This window comes from Myxine glutinosa, chromosome 1 (assembly GCF_964187855.1).
Source record: "Myxine glutinosa chromosome 1, kmMyxGlut1.1, whole genome shotgun sequence".
Classification (NCBI taxonomy): domain Eukaryota; kingdom Metazoa; phylum Chordata; class Myxini; order Myxiniformes; family Myxinidae; genus Myxine; species Myxine glutinosa.
Window position 1 is genome coordinate 407,410,315 of NC_136261.1, and position 21,238 is coordinate 407,431,552.

The window sequence follows — 21,238 nt, forward strand, 5'->3', positions numbered from 1 at the left end:
TGATGGGAAGGGCTTTCATGCAGACACCCAGATCAAATGTATTCAGGACCCATCTCTGACCCACCTCAGCAGTTGCTGCCTCGGAACGCTTCAGTAGCTCACGAACAACTGCGTTGTCTGTGATCGGTTGGTGGATAGGCGTGCAGTAGTCGACTGTTGATTTGCTGGGTGGGGGAGAACCAGTTGCAGAGGTGAAACCCCCTAGCCCAGGCACAGGCTGCAGGCCATTGCCATGCCATGCAGGCACCAGGCACAGACCGATCACAGACAACGCAGTTGTTCGTGAGCTACTGAAGCGTTCCGAGGCAGCAACTGCTGAGGTGGGTCAGAGATGGGTCCTGAATACATTTGATCTGGGTGTCTGCATGAAAGCCCTTCCCATCATCTGGCGCTGGCCAAATGAATTTGCTAGTCATGTAGTAACGATTGGACCCTTCCACACATCCATGAACTACATCGGGATGCTCACTGGACACAAGATGCGTGGTTCTGGATATGCAGAGATTCTCTTTGAGGCACAACTAGTAACAAGTGGATCTCTCAAAGGTGTTCTCAGTGGAAAGGCCTACGCAAAGTCCCTCTTTTGCCTCAAAACAGTGTGTGAGGCAATGGAGAGGCTGTTGATGGAGAGATTCACTGAGGAGGAGAACATCATGATCTCTGACCCTGCTGTGCTTCTCAGAATGACCCAGTCTTGCAACCGAGAGCACCTCGATGAAGCCCTCAAAGACCCCTCAACTCTACTCCTCATCAAAAATTTGCATAAAATTTGCATAATTTTGCATAAAATTTGCAGCAGTAATTTGCATAAAAATGGTATGTGGGACATTTTTTCAGCTTGGGGCCATAGCTAGTCATTTTCTACACATTTTTTCCAATCTAGAAACACTGATTAGAAGTATATCTCCGAGGGGTGCAGGGGGACCTAGTCTTCCTACTAGACTAATACTATAAGGGTGAAGGTATGTTTCTTGGGAGAGGATACTATAAACCAAAGAGACCACGGGGTGTGGGACATCAATTTAGAAATAAAGGAGATGGGATAATTGATACTCTAATGGGTATTGGTTCAACCATCCTTAAACATAAAGACCTAATTGGTTCAACTGCTTCAGCCGTGGGCTCAGTTGCGGGTGCTATAAAGAGTATAAAAGATGCTCAAAAGGAGTCTCATAAATTACAAGCAATCAAAGAAATTAAAAAAGGTAAAACTCAACTATCTTCACAAGAACGACAAAAAATCATTAAAATACTTGGGTCAGGGTTTCAACGATTTTAATGCTATATAAATACAAGTATGGAAGCGATTGATAGTATCTATGATTTGGATGATACGATTATCATTTCAAACTCCACTAAAAAGGAAGACTATTTTAAGGTAAATGCTATAACAGGAACAGACTGGAATTCAAACGGAACAAAAAGTTTTGAAATAAATAATCAACAAACTTACTTGAATATAGCTGATAGTTTCTTGCTGTGTAAATTTAAATTCACTAAGGCTGCGAATAATACTAATGCTACACTCGTAAATGATTTCTTCTGGAAAATGTTTGACAGTGTCCGCCTGTATATTGGAACACAAGAGGTTGAAGCGGTTGATTATGTCTCTGCTACATCTGAAATGATGAAATTTACACTATATTCGTTTAGTGATAGAATGGGTAAGGGAGCTGTTGAAGGTTTTATTCCTGATATGTCAACAGGAACAAACGCAGACCCTGGTTATAGTCAAAGGAAGTCAATGTATAATGATGACGCAAAAGCAGAGAATAGTTTTACGGTAGCAGTACCTCTGAAAGGTATATTTGGATTTTGTGATTATGATAAAGTTTTGTATGGGCTTAAAATTAGATTTCAACTACAAAGGAATGATAATGTAAATAGGTTGCTTTTTGGGGTTGAAAATGCTTTTGGAGAAAATAATAAATTTGTTATTAATGATTTGTGTTGGTATATCAGTGAATATACTCCTAATCTTAAAACGGAAGAGATGTTAAATAGAAGACTTAACTCAAAGAAACCGCTAAATGTATCATACCTTAAAAGAAGATGTCAACACGTTAAACTGGAACACACTACCTACACCTGGAATTTGGGTGTTCTTGAAGGAAAGCCACGATACCTCTGGCTCATTTTTAAGAAACCAGATGGAGAGGAGGGTACTAATAAGAATAATGCCCTGAGTGATAATGCTAAGGTGAAACAACTTCGGGTTTCTCTTGATGGGACATTTTATCCGCGAGATAGATTGGAAATTGATTGGGAAAAAAATGATTATGCGGAAGCCTACAAGTCTTACCAAAAGGTGTGTGAAAGCAACGGTAATAATGAACCTATTTTGGATATGGTTGCGTTTCAAAAACTTTATACAATCTACACAATTGACCTGAGTTCTCAAAAGGAAACTATAAAGTCTAATAGAGTGGATACTTCTCTATACATTGAAAGAGGAGAGAATGAAGAAGTTGATGCTTATTGTTTGCTTTTGGAGGAAACAGAATTACAGATTAATACAGATAATGGTGTTATGATTAATATCACATAGGTTTTTTCTCATAAATAAATGGTAGGGGTATATGTTAATCAAATCAATCTTGATAAATTAACATCTTGTATTCAAAATCAAAAGCCTTGTATTATTAATGTTAATACATTTCAAAGAAAAGGAGCAGTAAGAATTGATGTTTTACTCACAAGAGAGCAGGTGAAAACACTAAATGATGCTGGATCACTTAAAATTAAAATGACAAAACCTATGTTAAAGAAATATTCAATAGACGAGTCAAGAGGAGGATTTCTCCCATTTCTAATTCCTTTATTTGCTGGTTTAAGTGCGGCGGGAGCATTGACTGGTGGTATTTCAGCAGCGATAAAAACTGCTAACGAAAGGAAGGCACAACTAAAAGCTCAAAAAGAATTGGAAAGACATAACAAGGAGTTGGAGAAACAAATTAGTGGAAGTGGTGTAATTGTAGATTTTGCTCAAAAACTTGAAAGTCTACCTGATAAAGCTAGATTGTTAGTTGGAGATATGCTTTCCTCTATCGCTCAAGCGGGTGTTAAACTAACTAAACGGGGTAATGGATTGTATCTTTCTCATAAATAAATGGATAAATGGTTTAAACAATTTGGAAAGAATACAACGTCAAATATAGAACTAGCTAAGTATTGTAAAACACTAAAAATTGATAATGTGGTTATTTGTATGAGAGATGAATTAAAAAAGTTGTCCAAGAATACAATGAATATTATTATGAATTTAGACACACAGAATGGTTCTCATTGGGTTTGTATTCATAATAGTCAGGATAAATATTATTTTGATAGTTATGGTATGCCACCACCTGTTGAAGTAATACAATTCTTACAGAATGGTGTTTATCAAACATTTCAAGTTCAAGAAATTAATTCTAAATGTTGTGGTCAATTATGTTTATATGTATTATTTCAACTCAACAATAATGAAAATTTTTATGATATCATTTTTAATCTAATATAAATGACTTATGTTGGAAAAGATGGTTCTATCTTTGGAAAATCCTCTCAGGATATTGATTTATCAAATTATTATACAAAGGCACAGGCTGAACGACAAAAATATAGTGTAAGTAAAAATATTAATATGAAGAATACTTATAAATTAATCAATTATCCAAACCCTACAGATGCGAATGACTTAATTAGATTAAGTGATTTATCACAATATATATTTTTAAAGAAAACAGCACGTTTTGTTAAACAAGTAAAATTTACAACCACAACACCTGGTTATACTGACCATACACCTTTCCTCATTGAATTTAACTACCTGCTTACAATTGAATTTTATAAAGAAGGACATTTAGTTAATATGCGAATTAATAAATGGGGGTATGATATGCCTGATTTAGGGTATAATTGGTCTTTTTCAATAAACATAGAAGACCTACATGATTTAAATCAGTCTCGTAAAGAAGAATATTATCCACTTGGTGAAGATAAGGATTTATGTGGAAGTACAATTAGCAAACAACAAATACGTGATTTTAAGAAAAGAAAAATATATGATAGTATAGCGATGGTTCGCATGACAAAGAAGGAAGGTAATGAGATAAGGATAGAAAGCCGAGGAATACAAACCGATTTGGTAGTGGGAAGATGGGGTGGTATTACCTGTCATAATATTAATCTCACATATATTTCTGATACATAAATGGCAGGAAGAAGACTACAAGAGAATTATAATTTTTGTATTCAAGGATACCTACAAGAAAAGGGTGCTCGGTATTACATACCTTATGATTTGGAGCATATACATGGGAATTTTGTCATTAAAAACTGGCCTTATACTGATATTGTTAAACCCACAAATAGAGACTTGTTTAAAATATTAAATAAAAATGAACTTCTCAAAGTTATGAAATATAAAACTCTTTTAGAAATCGTCAACAAATCTTATTGGTATCCTATTATGAGAAAAATAATTATAGATACAAGAATATCTCAAAATCCAGATGAGTATATGTATAATATTCTTTGGGGTTCAAACTCAAGGGTAGCAAGGGATGAGGAAGGAGTTGAAGAAGAGAAGGAGGAAGGAGTTGAAGAAGAGAAGGAGGAAAGAGAGAAGGAGGAGAAGGGGGAAAGGGAGAAGGAGGAGAGGGAGGAAAAGGAGAAGGAGGAGAAGGATGAAAGGGAGAAAAAGGAGAAGGAGGAGAAGGATGAAAGGGAGAAAAAGGAGAAGGAGGAGAGGGAGGAAAGGGAGAAAAAGGAGGAGGAGGAGAGGGAGGAAAGAGAGAGGGGGGAAAAATATAAAAATATGACCATTCCTGAGATTAATGAAAGATTGAAGGTATTACGACAAATAAATAAATCTCAACGCACTGAAGAGGAAAATAAAGAATTAATGACTCTTCCGAACTTATTGGTTTTTAAATTTGCTATAATGAATTCAGAGCGCAGATATACAACATATAGTTGATGATGTTGGTGTTATTGACTTTAGTTAGTTTTATTTGTAAATAAATGGAGGAGAGAGTGAAGTCATTTCTAAGGATTCTTTATGTTTTAAAAATCAAGATAGAAATGTATATGTTGAAAACCAAAAAGGTTTTGGCACTATGTAGAACTTTTTCTCATAAATAAATATGAGTTATTGTCTCAAATGTAAAAAGAAAACTAAATCGAAAAATATCTCTTATGTTAAAGCTAAAAATAATAGAGTTTATCAAAAAGGAATATGTCAAGTGTGTGGCTCTAAAAAGTGTCAATTCATCTCTCCTAAAAGTGGAGGAGACATACAAAAGTTTTTGTCAGGTAGCAAATTTACAACAACTGGAATTCCAGGGGAATTACACCTTCCAGGGTATTCTTTCTGTGGCCCAGGAACAAACTTGGATAAAAGATTAGATGAGGCTGACAATCCTAAACCTTGGTCTAAACCTACAAATAGGGTTGATGAAGTGTGTATGAAGCATGATATTGCTTATGGGAAAACCACTACATTGACTGAAAAACATAAAGCTGACAGAGAAATGTTGTATAATTTGTCTTTGATACAAAATCCAACGTTGAGAGAGAAAGTTGATAGGTTTATTGTGAGAAATTTGATAAATGCTAAATTGAAACTTGGCCTTGGTTATTCACTCTCAAAAAACTATTAGGCTCTCATGATGTCATCAAGACTGAGGAGCTTTTGGCTGATGAATTACATAAACCTATAATCACAAAGTTTAAAAGAAGGAAAGTTTATTCTAAATACACCGACCACATATGGTCCGCTGATTTAATCGAACTAAAAAATGATAAGGGATACAAGTATGCTTTAACCATTATTGATTTGAGGAGTAGATTTGCTTGGGTTGTTCCTTTGAAAAACAAGAGAGGTTATACTCTGATGTTAGCCTTCCAACAGATATTTAATAAAAGTAAAAGAAAACCAAAGAAACTGTGGACCGATGAGGGAACAGAGTTCTATAACAAAATATTTATGAAATTTCTTAAGGGGGAGGGTATTAAATTATACAGCACCTTTAATGAAGGAAAAGCAGTTGTTATTGAGCGTTTTAATCGTACTTTAAAAGAGAAATTATATAAAAAATTCACACAACTCGGTTCCCAAAAATGGGTGTATTTTATTCAGGATATTGTAGATAATTACAATAATACAGTTCATTCATCAACAAAATCAAAACCATCAGAAACATTTACAAAATTAGAATATGAAAAGGAGATTAATTTGAGAAAGCCCAAGTTCAAAGTTGGTGATATTGTAAGAATATACAGATGGAAAAGTCATTTTGAGAAAGGTTATACAAAGAGATGGACTAATGAATTATTCAAAATCGTTGATGTAATGGATACTATGCCTTGGACTTACAAATTATACGATATGAATTGGGAAGAAATCTTGGGTTCATTTTACTCACAAGAATTACAAAAAACAAAACTGATAATTCATTAAACAACAACCATCCATACTTTCATCCACCCAGATTAGCTAATTTAATTAGTAGTAATAAAAAAAATTAAATAAATAAATAAAAATCATAAGCCACACCCACACAGACCCCACCCACAAACCCCGCCCACACAGACCCCACCCACACAGACCACACCCACACAGACCACACCCACACAGACCCCGCCCACACATAAGAAAGCATTGGGGGCTTTTGATGATAAGAGGTTTATTTTAGAAAATGGAATTGATAGTCTCCCTTATGGTTATATAAGTATATAAATGATAAGATATATAAGTGATAAGATATATAAGTGATAAGATATATAAGTGATAAGATATATGTGATAAGATATATGTGATAAGATATATAAGTGATAAGGTATATATATAAGTGATAAGTTAAAAAGGGGGTTAGGGATTTTAACGGGCTACCGCCACCTTTTTTACTATTATATAAATGATAGAACCAAGTATCAACCAGACTAAAGAGTGGAGGTGTAATCAACCTTGGTATATAAATGGAAAACATAACGAATGTGAAAAATATCAGATTCAAGAGGTTGAGAGAATCACTGGTCAGAAGGTTCTCAAGACGGATAAACGTATTCATTTGTTAAGTGGGGTAATGGAGGGCGGGAAGAAAAATATATTAGAGTGGAGTGAGAACTTTAATGGTTATCAATCGGATAATAAATATTATAATTTTAAAATGGTATGTGGGAGAGGAGGAGGTCAAACAAGAACCCTCCGTGAAACATACCACTTTATACTTTCACAACAAAAGGTTAAGGAACCTGTATACTTTATAAATATACTTGATGGGGATGAGTTCTATAGGAGAATGGAACTCTTTAAAAAGTTAGAAAGAGATAATATATTTATAGGCTCATTAGTAGAGTGGTCTAAGGAACTACATTAAGGGAGTAGTGGGGGGAATAGGGTAAAAATTACATGGAAGTGAGAATGATCATAGGTTCATAAGGCTAGAAGGATTATAGGTTCATAAAGGAAGAAAATCATAGGTTCATAAGGCTAGAAGGATTATAGGTTCATAAGGTGAGAAGGATTATAGGTTCATAGAGGCCTAGAGGGAGACATAGAGGTGTTTATGGTTTTTGAAAAAGACAGGGGGGTAAATGACATTAGATAGGGATTTCCCATGTTAAACGGAGGTGTCCCAGAAGCAACATTTATCATCTACTCATGGCTCATTGTAAAGAACTCTCCATGGGGAATAAAATATGTTAATGATGACGTCATATGTCACGTGGTCGGCCGCCATCTTGGAAAAACGGCAAAACTTTGCTCCACTATCTCCCCAAAAGTGCTGAACAGAAAAAATTGAGACATGGCTCATTGTAAAGAACTCTCCATGGGGAATAAAATATGTTAATGATGACGTCATATGTCACGTGGTCGGCCGCCATCTTGCAAAAACGGCAAAACTTTGCACCACTATATCTCCAAAAGTGCTGAACAGAAAAAATTGAGACATGGCTCATTGTAAAGAACTCTCCATGGGGAATAAAATATGTTAATGATGACGTCATATGTCACGTGGTTCGGCCGCCATCTTGGAAAAACCGAAAAATTTTGCACCTCCATATCTCTGAAAGTGCTGAATAGAAAAAATTGAGACATGGCTCATTGTAAAGAACTCTCCATGGGGAATAAAATATGCTAATGATGACATCATAGGTCACGTGGTTCGGCCGCCATCTTGGAAAAACCGAAAAATTTTGCACCTCTATATCTCCGAAAGTGCTGAATAGAAAAAATTGAGACATGGCTCATTGTAAAGAACTCTCCCTGGGGAATAAAATATGTTAATGATGACGTCATAGGTCACGTGGTTTGGCCGCCATCTTGGAAAAACCGAACAACGTTGTACCTTTATATCTCCGAAAGTCCTGAATAGAAAAAATTGAGACATGGCTCATTGTAAAGAAGTCTTCATGGGGAAAGAAATATGTTAATGATGACGTCATCAGTCACGTGGTTCGGTCGCCATCTTGGAAAAACCGAAAAACTTTGCACCTCCATATCTCCGAAAGTGCTGAATAGAAAAAATTGAGACATGGCTCATTGTAAAGAACTCTCCATGGGGAAAAAAATATGTTAATGATGACGTCATCGGTCACGTAGTTCGGCCGCCATCTTTGAAAAACCGAAAAACTTTGCAACTCCATATCTCCAAACGTGCTAAATAGAAAAAATTGAGACGTGGCTCATTGGAAAGAACTCTCCATGGGGAATGAAATATGTTGATGATGACGTCATTGGTCACGTGGTTCGGCCGTCATATTTGTCCTAAATGGCCGATAAAAAAGTAAATTCCGGCAAGTCCTCGGTCTCTGACCGATTTTTCATCTGTCTGTCTGTCTGTCTGTCTGTTTGTCTGTCTGTCTGTTTGCAGCACTGCGTCTACACCGTTGCATGTAGAATCGCCAAACGTTGCACACATATTGGTCTTGCCCTGGAATAGACTGTGCCCAATTGATGACGTCATCGGTCACGTGGTTCGGCCGCCATCTTAGAAAAACCGAAAAACTTTGCACCTCCATATCTCCGAAAGTGCTGAACAGAAAAAATTGAGACATGGCTCATTGTAAAGAACTCCCCATGGGGAATAAAATATGTTAATGATGACGACATCAGTCACGTGGTCGGCCGCCATCTTGGAAAAATGGCAAAACTTTGCACCACTATATCTCCAAAAGTGCTGAACAGAAAAATTGAGACATGGCTCATTGTAAAGAACTCTCCATGGGGAATAAAATATGTTAATGATGACGTCATATGTCACGTGGTCGGCCGCCATATTTGTCCTAAATGGCCGATAAAAAAGTACATTCCGGCAAGTCCTCGGTCTCTGACCGATTTTTCATTCTGTCTGTTTGTTTGTTTGTCACTCGCCTACAGGTCACAATTCCAAACCAATCGTCATGAAAATTCACAAAGTTGTAGAGGTCGTCACAATTGAGAAGCCTATTGATTTTGATGTCAAAGGTCATCTGGAGGTCAAATTTCTAAAATCGCCATTTTTCATCTGATTGAGTTAAAATTTGAACAGCATTTGTATATTGAGTCACCAAATTGGAAAACCAACTATTTTTGAAGTCAAAACGTGTAGGGTCAACTCAAGGTCAAACTTCTAAAATCATAAATTTTCATCGGTTTAACTTGAAAATTAAACAGCAATTACATAGTGTATCACTGATTTGGGAAACCAGCTATTTAAGGGCAAAAGGTTCACTCAAGGTCAAAAGTCAACTCCAGGTCAAACTTCTAATATCAATTTAAATCTGAAAAATCATAAATTTTCATCCGATTGACTTGTAAAGTATAGAGCAATTGCACAGTGCCTCGCTCAATTGGGAAACAAACTATTTTAAGGGCAAAGGTCAACCCAAGGTCAAACTTTTAAAATCATCCATTTTCATCTGAAAAATCGTCACTTTTCATCCTATTGATCCGAGTTTTGATCAAGATCGTCAATTTTAATCTTGATTAAATTGATTATTTGATGGATCAATGGCTACCTTTTTTTGGGGAGGGGGGTGGATATTGCAAGTATCGTGCTCTGCATGACATCTTCTTGTTATGCCGTCTGTTTGTTTGTCACTCGCCTACATGTCACAATTATAAGCCAATCGTCATGAAAATTCACACAAAGTTGTAGAGGTCATCATAATTGAGAAGCCTATTGATTTTGAGGTCAAAGGACATCTGTAGGTCAAATTTCTAAAATCGCCATTTTTTCATCCGATCGAGGTGAAAATTGAACGGCATTTGTATATTGAGTCACCAAATTGGAAAACCAACTATTTTTGAGGTCAAAAGGTCAAATGTCAACTCAAGGTCAAGCTTCCAAAATCATCAATTTGCATCTGAAAAACCGTCAATTTTCATCCGATTTACTTGAAAAGTATAGAGCAATTGCACAGTGCCTCACTGAATTGGGAAACGAACTATTTAAGGTCAATGTTCAACTCAAGGCCAAACTTCTAAAATCATCAATTTTCATCCGTTTAACTTGAAAATTAAACAGCAATTACATAGTGTATCGCTGATTTTTGAAACCAGCTATTTAAGGGCAAAAGGTCCACTCAAGGTCAAACTTGTTGAGTCAACAATGTCAAACTTCTAATATCAATTTACATCTGAAAAATAATCAATTTTCATCCGATTGACCTGAGCTTTAGCGTCAATTTTAATGTTAATAAAATGAACAATTTGATGTATCCATGACAATTTTTTGGGGGGGTGAGGGGGTGGATTTTGCAAGTATTGTGCTCCGCATGACGTCTTCTTGTTTTGTTTATTTTTAGTGGAGGTGTATAGGATACCGATCGTGCCTCCTCCTTTGCATTCAGAAGCTCCCGAGCTTAAAGTTTAAGGAGCCAGGTGGCCATTTCGAGTCATAGTCCATCGGAAACCCAAAGCAAATCACCACCACCACTGCAGCCGATACATGAAGGTACATTCTGCTTCTAGTCAATAAACATTAAGGGAATCCGAGCTCGCTTCAGCATTAATTAATTTACCTTTGGTAAAAGCCCAGCTGCAATTGTCAATGATCTAAAGGTAAGAGGTCAGCTGCCTGTCCCACCTTGTATGGTCTACAGGACTTGCCATCCAAAGTTTGTAGTCGACTCTTAAACGTCTTTGGGGTACACGTTTGTGGTTGCCTCCTAAATTTACTTGGAAACATGTGTTGGGCTCCATAATGCTGCCGTTAAAAGAAAGGGCCTTATCCATTGTTCTACCCTAAAAAAAACATTTCATGTTCAACAAATCTTTACATGGTAAGGGCTATTTTGTTTCCTATCATCCACAAATAAACAGACGTACCGTGAGCCACCACCTTCTAGGATAATATTGAATACAGGAAAGTAAGATCACAGGCAGTAGATACCAGAAGGCAGAAGCAAATGGAAGCAAAGGAGTAGAGGTGAGCAGGAAAGGCAAAGGGTCGACTACTGCACATGATCCCGTCTCCTCACCGTTCATTCTACGTGTGGACATGTTTGTTCGTTTCGAGCTTTGCTGCGCACTGCACGACTCCATGAAACGGCAAAGTTTGGCGTACATGGTGAAGGTGAACTTCTGTGTGGCTAAAGAACAGAGTCGAACCCTCGCTAGAGCAGGCTCGGCGCGGGCACAGAGGGCTCCGAGGATCTCGATCCCCAATCCCGTAACCGTGGCTCGAACAACTTCCACCATCAAGTCTCGTTTCTCCAGCCAGGCTGGCACAGGACATACACCATTTTGAGCTCTTGTCGAGTCCATCATCTGTCAGGACCCCATCACTGGAAATTTAATAAAGCAATACAATTATCCTATAACATTCAAAATGTAATCAAACTGTTATTCTATAGTGTATATAAGCTTATTGAACCTGTAGCATGTATATATTACATGAAGTACAGCGATATTGAGAACATCATATGACTAACTCACAAATGAGGGCACCAACAAGCGTGGCTGCCCATCAAACCACCGAGTGATTTTCATCCAAGCCAGTAAAATCATAGTGTCCAGGCTTGAAGTACTCTCCCTAAGAGGAGTGAGGGGGCATCATGTGACTGATGTGCAGAAGCTGAGATCCAACAGTCTTTACATAAACACTTTGTATTCACCTACACTATGTTATACTACCCTGTATTAAAATATTGTTACGGTGGACACGTGGTCAAATCTTCCACTTGGAAGATCATCAATTTTAGTGACGGATGGTCCTTAGAAACCGTAGATCATCCGTCGGGAAAGCCGAAGCCGAAATTCTAATGAGATCTGTCACCTTTGGTGATCTCCCTGTATGAAAAACCTTCGGGCCAGAGCATGAACCCCAGGGAAACATACCGCAAATTTAACCCTTCCAGCAAGGTTTGGCGCCAAATTTCAAATGGCTACGAGTTTGACTCATGCCATGGTTATAATATCCCAATTCTGAACCGCGCATCAGGCTGACGTGCTTGTGGTGAGAAACAGATTTATTAATAATAAGAGAGTGATACGGAAAGCAAGGAAACGCACACATGAATTGCAATAATTATTTATATTTAAAATCCCCTCGCGCAATCTCTCTCCACGGCTTACGCGAAAGCTTAACCAGTCATGCAACACAGATTATTCAGACAGGGATATGTCATGAGACACAGAAGAAAAACCTTTTGTTGGTTTGGAGTGGATGATGAGAGGAGAGAGAGAGGAGAGAGAGGAGTGAGAGGAGAGACAGGAGATATATATATATATATATAGATATAGATATACAGTATATATATATATACACAGACTTGGCATTTAATATGGAATATTTTTTTTGTGGGGGTGAACTTACTTTTCAAGATGTCTTAGAACCAAAAGTTCATTGGAATTATGTTGAAATTATTCTAGATTTTGTTAATGTGACCTTTAAAAGAAACAAAAACCACATTTGACATTTCAAAACAAATAAATTGATCCTTGAAAGTGATGTAAACTGATATCGAACTCAATTCATGGACAGTACTGTGTTAAACTTCGGTACGTTTTCCAGAAGTATCTCTTTATTTTGCACATTAGCCAAATTTTTTTTTAACAAAAACAAAGTTAAATTACGACTGGGATTACGGACAGTAAAATTACAGTTCAGTACTTCGTGTAACCCCCACGAGCATTCAGGAGAGCACGTACATGTTGAGGCATGCTGTTCACGAGATTTGCCAAGGTTTGGACAGGAATCGCTTGCCATGCAGTGACAATAGCCTGCTGCAATTCACGCACAGAGGTCGGCTGCTGGTCCAAGTGGTCGATTTGACGCGTTAATTCTGCCTACAAGTTCTCTATCGGATTCATATCCGTGGACATGGCAGGCCACTCCATATGCTCTACACCACGGTCAGCAAGAAAGTGTTGGATCATGCGAGCACGATGAGGCCGTGCATTGTCATCTTGGAAGACAAAGTTTCCTCGAAAGGCTGCACGAGCAAATGGAAGCAATGTTTCTTCCAGAATGGCCCTGTACTTGAACTGGTTCAGGTTTCCATTCAGAACAACCAGGTCAGTTTTGCCCCCTGCATGAAAAGCAGCCCAAACGGTCACCCCACCACCTCCAGCTTGGACTCTTGGCACTATACAATCTTTGTTGTAGGCTTCATGCACTTGTCTGCGCACTCGAACATGGCCATCTTGACGACAGACCAGAAATCTAGACTCGTCACTGAAGATCACGTGATTCCAGTGTCCTGGCTGCCATTGACGGTGCTCTCTGGCCCACTGCAATCGGTGCTGGCGGTGTTGTCTGGTCAGGAGTGGCTTTCTCAGGGGACGCCTGGCATGATAGCCTGCTTGAACCAGTCGTTGGTTGACTAGCCTTCTGGATACAGGCACATTTGGCAGTTGCTGCCACTCAGCCCTAAGCCGATTAGCTGACTTGATACGGCCATTGCGGACTAACCTGTGCAGCTGGTGATCATCCCTCCTTGTGGTTCTGCGGGGACGTCCTGGCCTCGGTATTGGAGTAGGGACACCCCTCTGAGCATTTCGTTTCAGGATCTTTGACACCTGACCTTGAGTGATGCCATACTGCCGAGCAATAGCACGCTGTTTCATGCTGTAATTTCGTAAAGCCACCACTCCATGACAAACAGCATTGTCGAGTTGACGGACCATCTCCAGAGGAAGCGGCAATAACTTTTGGAGATGTGCAGCAGTTGTTTTCCACTAATACAGAACGCAACAACCCTTGTATACCCAACTGTGAAGCCAATCATCAAATGCACCTGTCCGTACATTTTGCCACGCCACCTGTGATATAATCCTGTTGTTGACTTCTTGCTACGACAGACAATCAGTGACATGGTTCTTTTAACAAATAAATCACCAAAGTGTAAAAGAAACTCACCAGATTGATATACTGAGTTAAGAAAGAAAACCCAAGTCAAGAAAAAAAAAAAATTCCATATTAAATGCGAAGTCTGTATATATATATATATATATATATATATATATATATATATATATATATATATATATATATATATATATATATATATATATATATACACATATATATACATACATACATACATACATACATATATATATATATATATATATATATATATATATATATATATATATATATAATATATATATTATATATATATTATATATATATTATATATATATTATATATATATATATTATATATATATTATATATATATTATATATATATATATATATAGAGAGAGAGATAGAGATATTTTGACGTTTGAAGCTCTTTTATTATAAAGGTAAGAAAACCACACAACTCATGCAAATAATAAAGTCACTACAATTCCAAACATGTGCAGCCGAACAACAACAATAAAAACACCAAACACTAAAATAAAAAATCTAACAAACCATTGTCAAGTTTCCAAAACCCACCCTTTACACACCATTTTCCACAAAGGTTTGTAAATCATCTTTCATTTCGCAAAAAGAAAATTCCAAGCATAACCTTGCCATGACCAGAGCCTCAAACACAATTACCACATCACATAAAATATCAGCATTTGCCAGGAGCTTTGCTTTTCTTGTCTTGTAGATTGCTAATTTTCCAATAGAAATTAAGAAATTAGCAAGAGCAGTCTCAGAGCGTTTTTTGTAACGAAGTGGTATTCCAAAAATAAAAACCAATGTAGAAAAAGAAAAGTTCATACGATGAAAAAAAGTTGATAAAAAAACCAAAGAAGGGAGAGAGTCTTGCACAATCTACATAAGCATGGAAAAGGTCTTCAGAAATCATACAAAAACGGCATTCCACTGAATTGTCCTCATTAAAGCGATGTAATAAAACATTGGAGGGCAACACCATATGGGCAAGTCTCCAAGAAATATCACCAGTTATTTTAACAATCGGTGAAACATACATTGCAGACCATTGCGGATGGGAGGGAGACCCAGAAGGCAGTTTCTCTTTCCATCGAGCCCCAAAAGAAACCGGCTGTAACGAGGGAAATCGGAATGAAATACAAAAACGAGAGTCTCTTTTTATCCTTGCTGGAAAGTGGCGATGAGGATAACAAGATAGATGTTGTGGTACTATCAGCCGGCAGGCTAGAGCTAGCACAGATCTGTGGTGGTGTATGGTGGTCACCAATGTTGGCAGTTAAGCTCAGGCCCAAGTGCCTAAAAACACAAGATTTCCTGTAGGACCTTGGCGATGCTCCTCAAAGATCTGATACCAGTTCTTACTTGAAGATGTCCTGCGAAGAACCAACTATTCCTGTTACAGTCACGAAGGTCCCGAGTCGTTTTCACGCCAGCACTCAAAAAACGTTGCACAAAAGCACGTGAGAATAGCAGGAAAGAGGGCATTGTAGAAAAGGGGTTCTCGGAGGAACCTTTCACTGTTGTACGTCCCCATTTGCCGAGTTACTGAAATGGACCGCCAGACGTGCAAGACATCTTGGTAAAGGTCAGGGAGCAGCGAAGCATCGACATGTTGCAGCTCCATGAAAAAGAGTTCACAATTGTAGCCTAGCATGCCGGCTTGTTTTAATATACAGTTTGCAGTAGATTTCCAGGGCAAGGCCTCCAGAAATATAAAACGATGAGCTGTAGAGACTCGGAAGGCCATCACCCGACAAAGAATGTCCATAAGTCCACGACCCCCTTCCGCCAGTGGAAGGCAAATAGTCTCTGGCTTTAGCCAGTGTTTGCCATTCCAAAAGAATTCAAGTTAGCATTTTTGGATTGACGACACCAACGTTGCAGGTGGCTGCAAGGCAATCATTTTATGCCATAAGAGAGGGGCCACCAGGTTGTTAATGAGCAGGGCAGGACCTCGAAAAGACAAGGTCGACAAAATTCCTCTCCATCTGTTTAATTTATTGCTAATTTTGTGGAGCAAACCATCCTAATTCCTTTTGACAAAACCAGGGGTTCCAAGATAAACAACGAGGTATTTCACACCTTCTTTCCCCCCTGTCAAATTCATCGGGAGAATTGGAAGGGCAGAAGGTGGCGTACCGCCGACCCAAACTGCTTTGCATTTCGACCAATTAATTTGCGTTGTACATGCTTGAGAGTAGACCTGTAGGCACTCAAATAGCAGAGCAATGTCATTACTGCTGCGAACAGCAACACATACATCATCAGCATAGGCCGAAATGATAACGGGCTTTTCTGATGGAGTCACTGAAAACCCCATAAGAGAAGATCGTAAACGAATCAAAAGGGGCTCAATGCAAAGAGAGTACAAGATTCCAGATAAGGGACAACCTTGCCGAATTCCCCTCCCAATCCGCAAAGGTGAACAGAGACCATCATTGATTTTGATCAAGCTAAAAATGTGATTATACAATAAGGATACATAAGAAATAAAAGATGCCCCAAAACCAAATTGCTTTAAAATGTGAAACAAATACTCATGGTTAACAGAGTCAAAAGCCTTTTCTTGGTCAATAAAAAAGAGACCGGTATGTTGTTGTTCAAATGCACACACATCCCACAGGTCTCGTACCAAAAAAATGTTATTGTGCATAGATCTGTGCATAACACAGTACGATTGATCCTGATGTATAACTGTGCTTAAAACAGTCTTCACACGGTTAGCAAGCACTTTGGCAAAAATCTTGTAATCTGTGCAGAGAAGAGAAATTGGGCACCAGTTCTGTATCAATTGCAGATCATTTTTCTTAGGGATAAGGCAAACAACTGCACGTCGACAACTAAGGGGTAACAATTCCTCACGCAGGCTGTTTAATAACACTGAATGCAAAGCAGGACCAAGCATGTCCCAAAAAGTTTTATAAAATTCAGCTGGTAACCCATCAAAACCAGGAGCCTTATGATCAGCAAGGTCATCTAGCGCAGTTTTAAGTTAACCGAGAGTAATGTTCTCATCCAAGACATGCCGCTGATGCTCATCTATCTGCAGTAAATTGGTCGTAATATTCTGCATTGCAGGCACATCATTAGGCTGAAAGGAAAACACATTCTTAAAATAAGACCGAACAAAATGAACAATCTCCGTATTTTCACTAAGAATATGCCCATCACTAGCCCGAAGACTAAGCATTTGCTGGCTCGCCTTGGTCGTCTTCTCAAACTTAAAGAAATCTTTACAACATGTGTCTGAGGACAGTAAACCATTCACTCACAGCCTGACTAAGGCACCGATACCATTTTCTTGAATTAATTCCGAAAGCAGAGTTTGTTTTTCAAAGAGGAGTTGACACCGTTTTTCATCACTAAGGACCTCAGCACCTTCCTGCAATCATAGAATTTCTTGTTTCAAGGCATCAATACATAATTGTTTACTTTGAGAGCAATTGGTTTTGTATTGCTGACAGAAAACATGGATCTGCACTTTTGCATAGTCCCACCACTGACAGAGATTTAAGAAACGATGTTGGAAATACACAACCTTGTCCCAAAAAACCACAAAGGATTATTTAAAGAAAGGATCGCTCAGAAGGGAGGTGTTAAAAGACCAATACAAGGTGCGGCGTTTGAAACGAGGAAAAGAAAAACAGTTTTACCAAAGAATGATCAGAGAAACCAGAAGGGACAATAGCCGTATATGTCACAAGATTGATAGCAGAGTTAGGAATATAAAATTTATCAAGACGAACAAGTGAAAGATGATTTAGTAAAACACGACACCAGCTAAATTGCTGCAGGTTTGGGTGTTGTTGCCGCCATACATCGTTGAGGTCATGCCGCAAAATTATATTGGAAAGAGGCCTACTTGAAGCTGGATGTGGCTCTGCACTGTTCCTATGTAAAGTTGGGTTTAAAGTACAGTTAAAGTCACCCCCTAAGCACAACAATGTATCAGAAGAGAGGTGTCTCAGGAAATTAAAGAAGTGATTCAAAAAAGTTCCTCTATCTGCACTATCGCTTGGAGCATAGATGTTAACAAACATAAATCGTTGCTGATTGTAATTCAAACTTTACAGAGGCTAGATAGCCTGGTACGATTTCCTTAAAGATAGGGGGGGGGGGGGAGGGGAGACAGACAAACGTGTACTGACAAAAAAGCAATACCCGCACTCACAGAATCTGTATTACTAAAAAACCAAGTGCCAATCAGCTGTTGCTTCTAATCAGCCATGCAGTCTGCAGTGGCACGAGCCTCTTGCAATAAAAGTACATCAATCTTTTCCCTCCTGGCTAATTGCACAGTCTGGGACCTATGCAGCTGACTGCACCCACCATTAATGTTCAAACTTGCTATGTTCATAAAAACATAGGCAGTAACACAGCCATTACAGGTTTCATTCTGTCCTTGCTGTGACAAGGTACCTCTTAAGTCTTTTCAGTGATTTATCAGAAATATGAAGGGCCGCAGATTGTTTTCCAACTTCCTGAGCCCCAATAATGAAGGCGTGAGTGTCAACGAAGAAATCGCAAATTTTTACGCGCCTTTTACGGTAAGTTTTTTGTAGGAAATTCATGATTTCAGCAGGAGGGACAGAGTCTCCAGAGACATGCTCCGATGAGAAGTCGGCCTCACCATCACTCAGTGAGGCAACGGAATAACCCCCATCAGAGTCACAATCATTGCATTGAGAGTCCATTGCTGAAGCAACGGGCTCATCAACACGACAATCTGAGACTTCAACACTATCACCCTGCTGACCATGAGCCTGACAAGGCTCAGCTGCCTCAATGGAGGATTCAATCAAAGACACATCACTAGTTCCTACACACACACCACTCCCCACAGAGGGAGGGGTGGCACAATCAACACAAGCTTCAGCAAGGGACACACATGGAGGCTCAACCTCACATGGAGGTTTACCCTCAGAACACCGGAGCGACTCAGGTGCTGTCTGGCCAACACATACATTTTCAGCATTTATCACATTACCCTCAAAATATTCTGAAGGCAGAGGAGGTTGAGGAATTTCCTCAACTGGAGGTAACTGCTGAGGAGGAGGTTGCACTCCATCGTCACCTTCACCAACCACTTGGGCGTAGGTTGGAGGACCGGCCAAGACCTTATTATCAGGCTCGTTGAGGTCGCTAGAAGGTGAGAGGGTTCTTTTCCTGGTTCTCCCTTTGTCTACAATGGGGTTTGAGTCAGCACCATCCATACTGTTTACATTATCGACAACGATCTCAGTAGAGCCCTGCTGTTCATCACCATTCAGGCTAGCGACTCTATCCGTGGACTTTTTCGGGCACGAGTCTTTTAAATGACCATATTGACCACACTTAAAACAAACTCGAGACTCTGTGGAGACAAAGACCCGATAAGTGTGACCTTCGACCTTGAAGGGCAATACCACATTTAAAGAGGTTACACCACATGGTAAAATCATAAAAACAAAACGACGAAAGGACATGCCGTGTTTTAAACGGTTATTTTTCCCTCGTATGGGAACCATAGTAACTGAAGAGACGACAGAACCAAGTTTGTTTAGTTTTCAGTAACCAGGTCTTTGTTCTTAAGGAACGGAGGAGCATTAGAGAGAGAAACCCGAACTGCCGGCGTGTCGAGTGGACAAACCTGAACAAACACGTCGGGAGCAAAGAAAAGTCGGTGCTCGACTATTTGAGCAACCATTGGCATTGTGGAAACAAAGATTACCACACGTTTATTCATGTGAGAAGCCGCTCTTACATTATCCAAACCGATTATCTCTCCGACGGCAAGGATAATGGCCTCGACATCGATTCCCGACGGAGGTGAACAAACTAAACCGGGCTTCCAGGTTAGCGCTTCAAGAGACGTGTAACGAGAGCTATCCGCCATCGTTTCCATGTTTAAACAAAGGATAAATGTATAAAGGGTGAATGAAGCCAAAAAACTCCAGTAAACAAACGAAAAATACAAATATTTATGAAAAAAGAAACGGAAAAAAGTATTATGATTTGTAACACGAAGCGAAAAAAACTGAAGAGGGAACCGCCCTAAGGGGGAACCTTTACCGGTCTCACCACGTGTGCTCCCTCACTCTCTCACTCTCAAGAGGGGGGAAGGGATGATAACGTGGAAGGGGGGATACACAAAAGATGGCACAAAGGTGAGAAGAGGTAAGGGGAGGGTAAAGATACAAACCACGAGCACGGAGCGACAAGGCCAAAAGAAGACACCGCGAACCAACGTACCAACAGCCAATAGGTGGCGACAGAGAGAGAGAGAGCGAGAGAGAGAGAGAGAGAGAGAGAGAGAGAGAGAGAGAGAGAGAGAGAGAGAGAGAGAGAGAGAGAAAGAGTTTGTTTTTTTTGTTGTTGTTTTTTGAACACAGAATCGAGGCTCGTGAAAGAGCTAACATTTATCAAACAAACAAATCAAACAAACAAGCAAACAAAGTATATAAAAAGGGGAGTGGTAGACAAGATGGGGAGAGAAGGGGAGGAAGCACACAAACACAACATTTGAGAGCAGGGACATCGGGAGATGTGTGGGAGGGAGAGGGCTTGGGGGGAGGCAGGATAGGTATAAAACGCAAGGACACCAAGGACTTCCAGGAAAGAAATTGGTATTTCAAAAAACTGGATTTGGGGTGAAATTAGCGGGGGTAGAAAAGATCAAGGTTTTGGATTGGGGAAGATAAGAGATGGTGGTGAACAGCTGTTCTAAAGACCTGGAGGGAGGAGTGGGATTGAAGAGAGTGAGGGAGTTTGTTCCAGAGGCGGGAGAAAAGAGGAATGAAGGAGTGAAGGTGAGCAGAGAGTCTTGATTTTGGCAGTTTAACCATAAGAGGGTTGCAGGCAGATCTTGTGTGACCTGTAGGAATATTTGGGGGACAGAGCCCAGAGAGAGCTGGGGGAGCAAGGCCAGAGAGGAGTCGGTGGAAGACGG

At 39.3% G+C, this 21,238-nt stretch overlaps 1 protein-coding gene across 1 annotated transcript in view; it reads right to left on the reverse strand.

The window, feature by feature from the left end:
• The window catches only part of LOC137417403 (uncharacterized), a 54,859-nt gene that overhangs the window by 14,107 nt on the left and 19,514 nt on the right, over nt 1–21,238 (reverse strand). Inside the window, exon 3 of the mRNA XM_068103310.2 lies at nt 11,452–11,740. Coding sequence (XP_067959411.1) covers nt 11,452–11,740 — 289 coding nt within the window. The remainder of the gene's footprint in view (nt 1–11,451; nt 11,741–21,238) is intronic.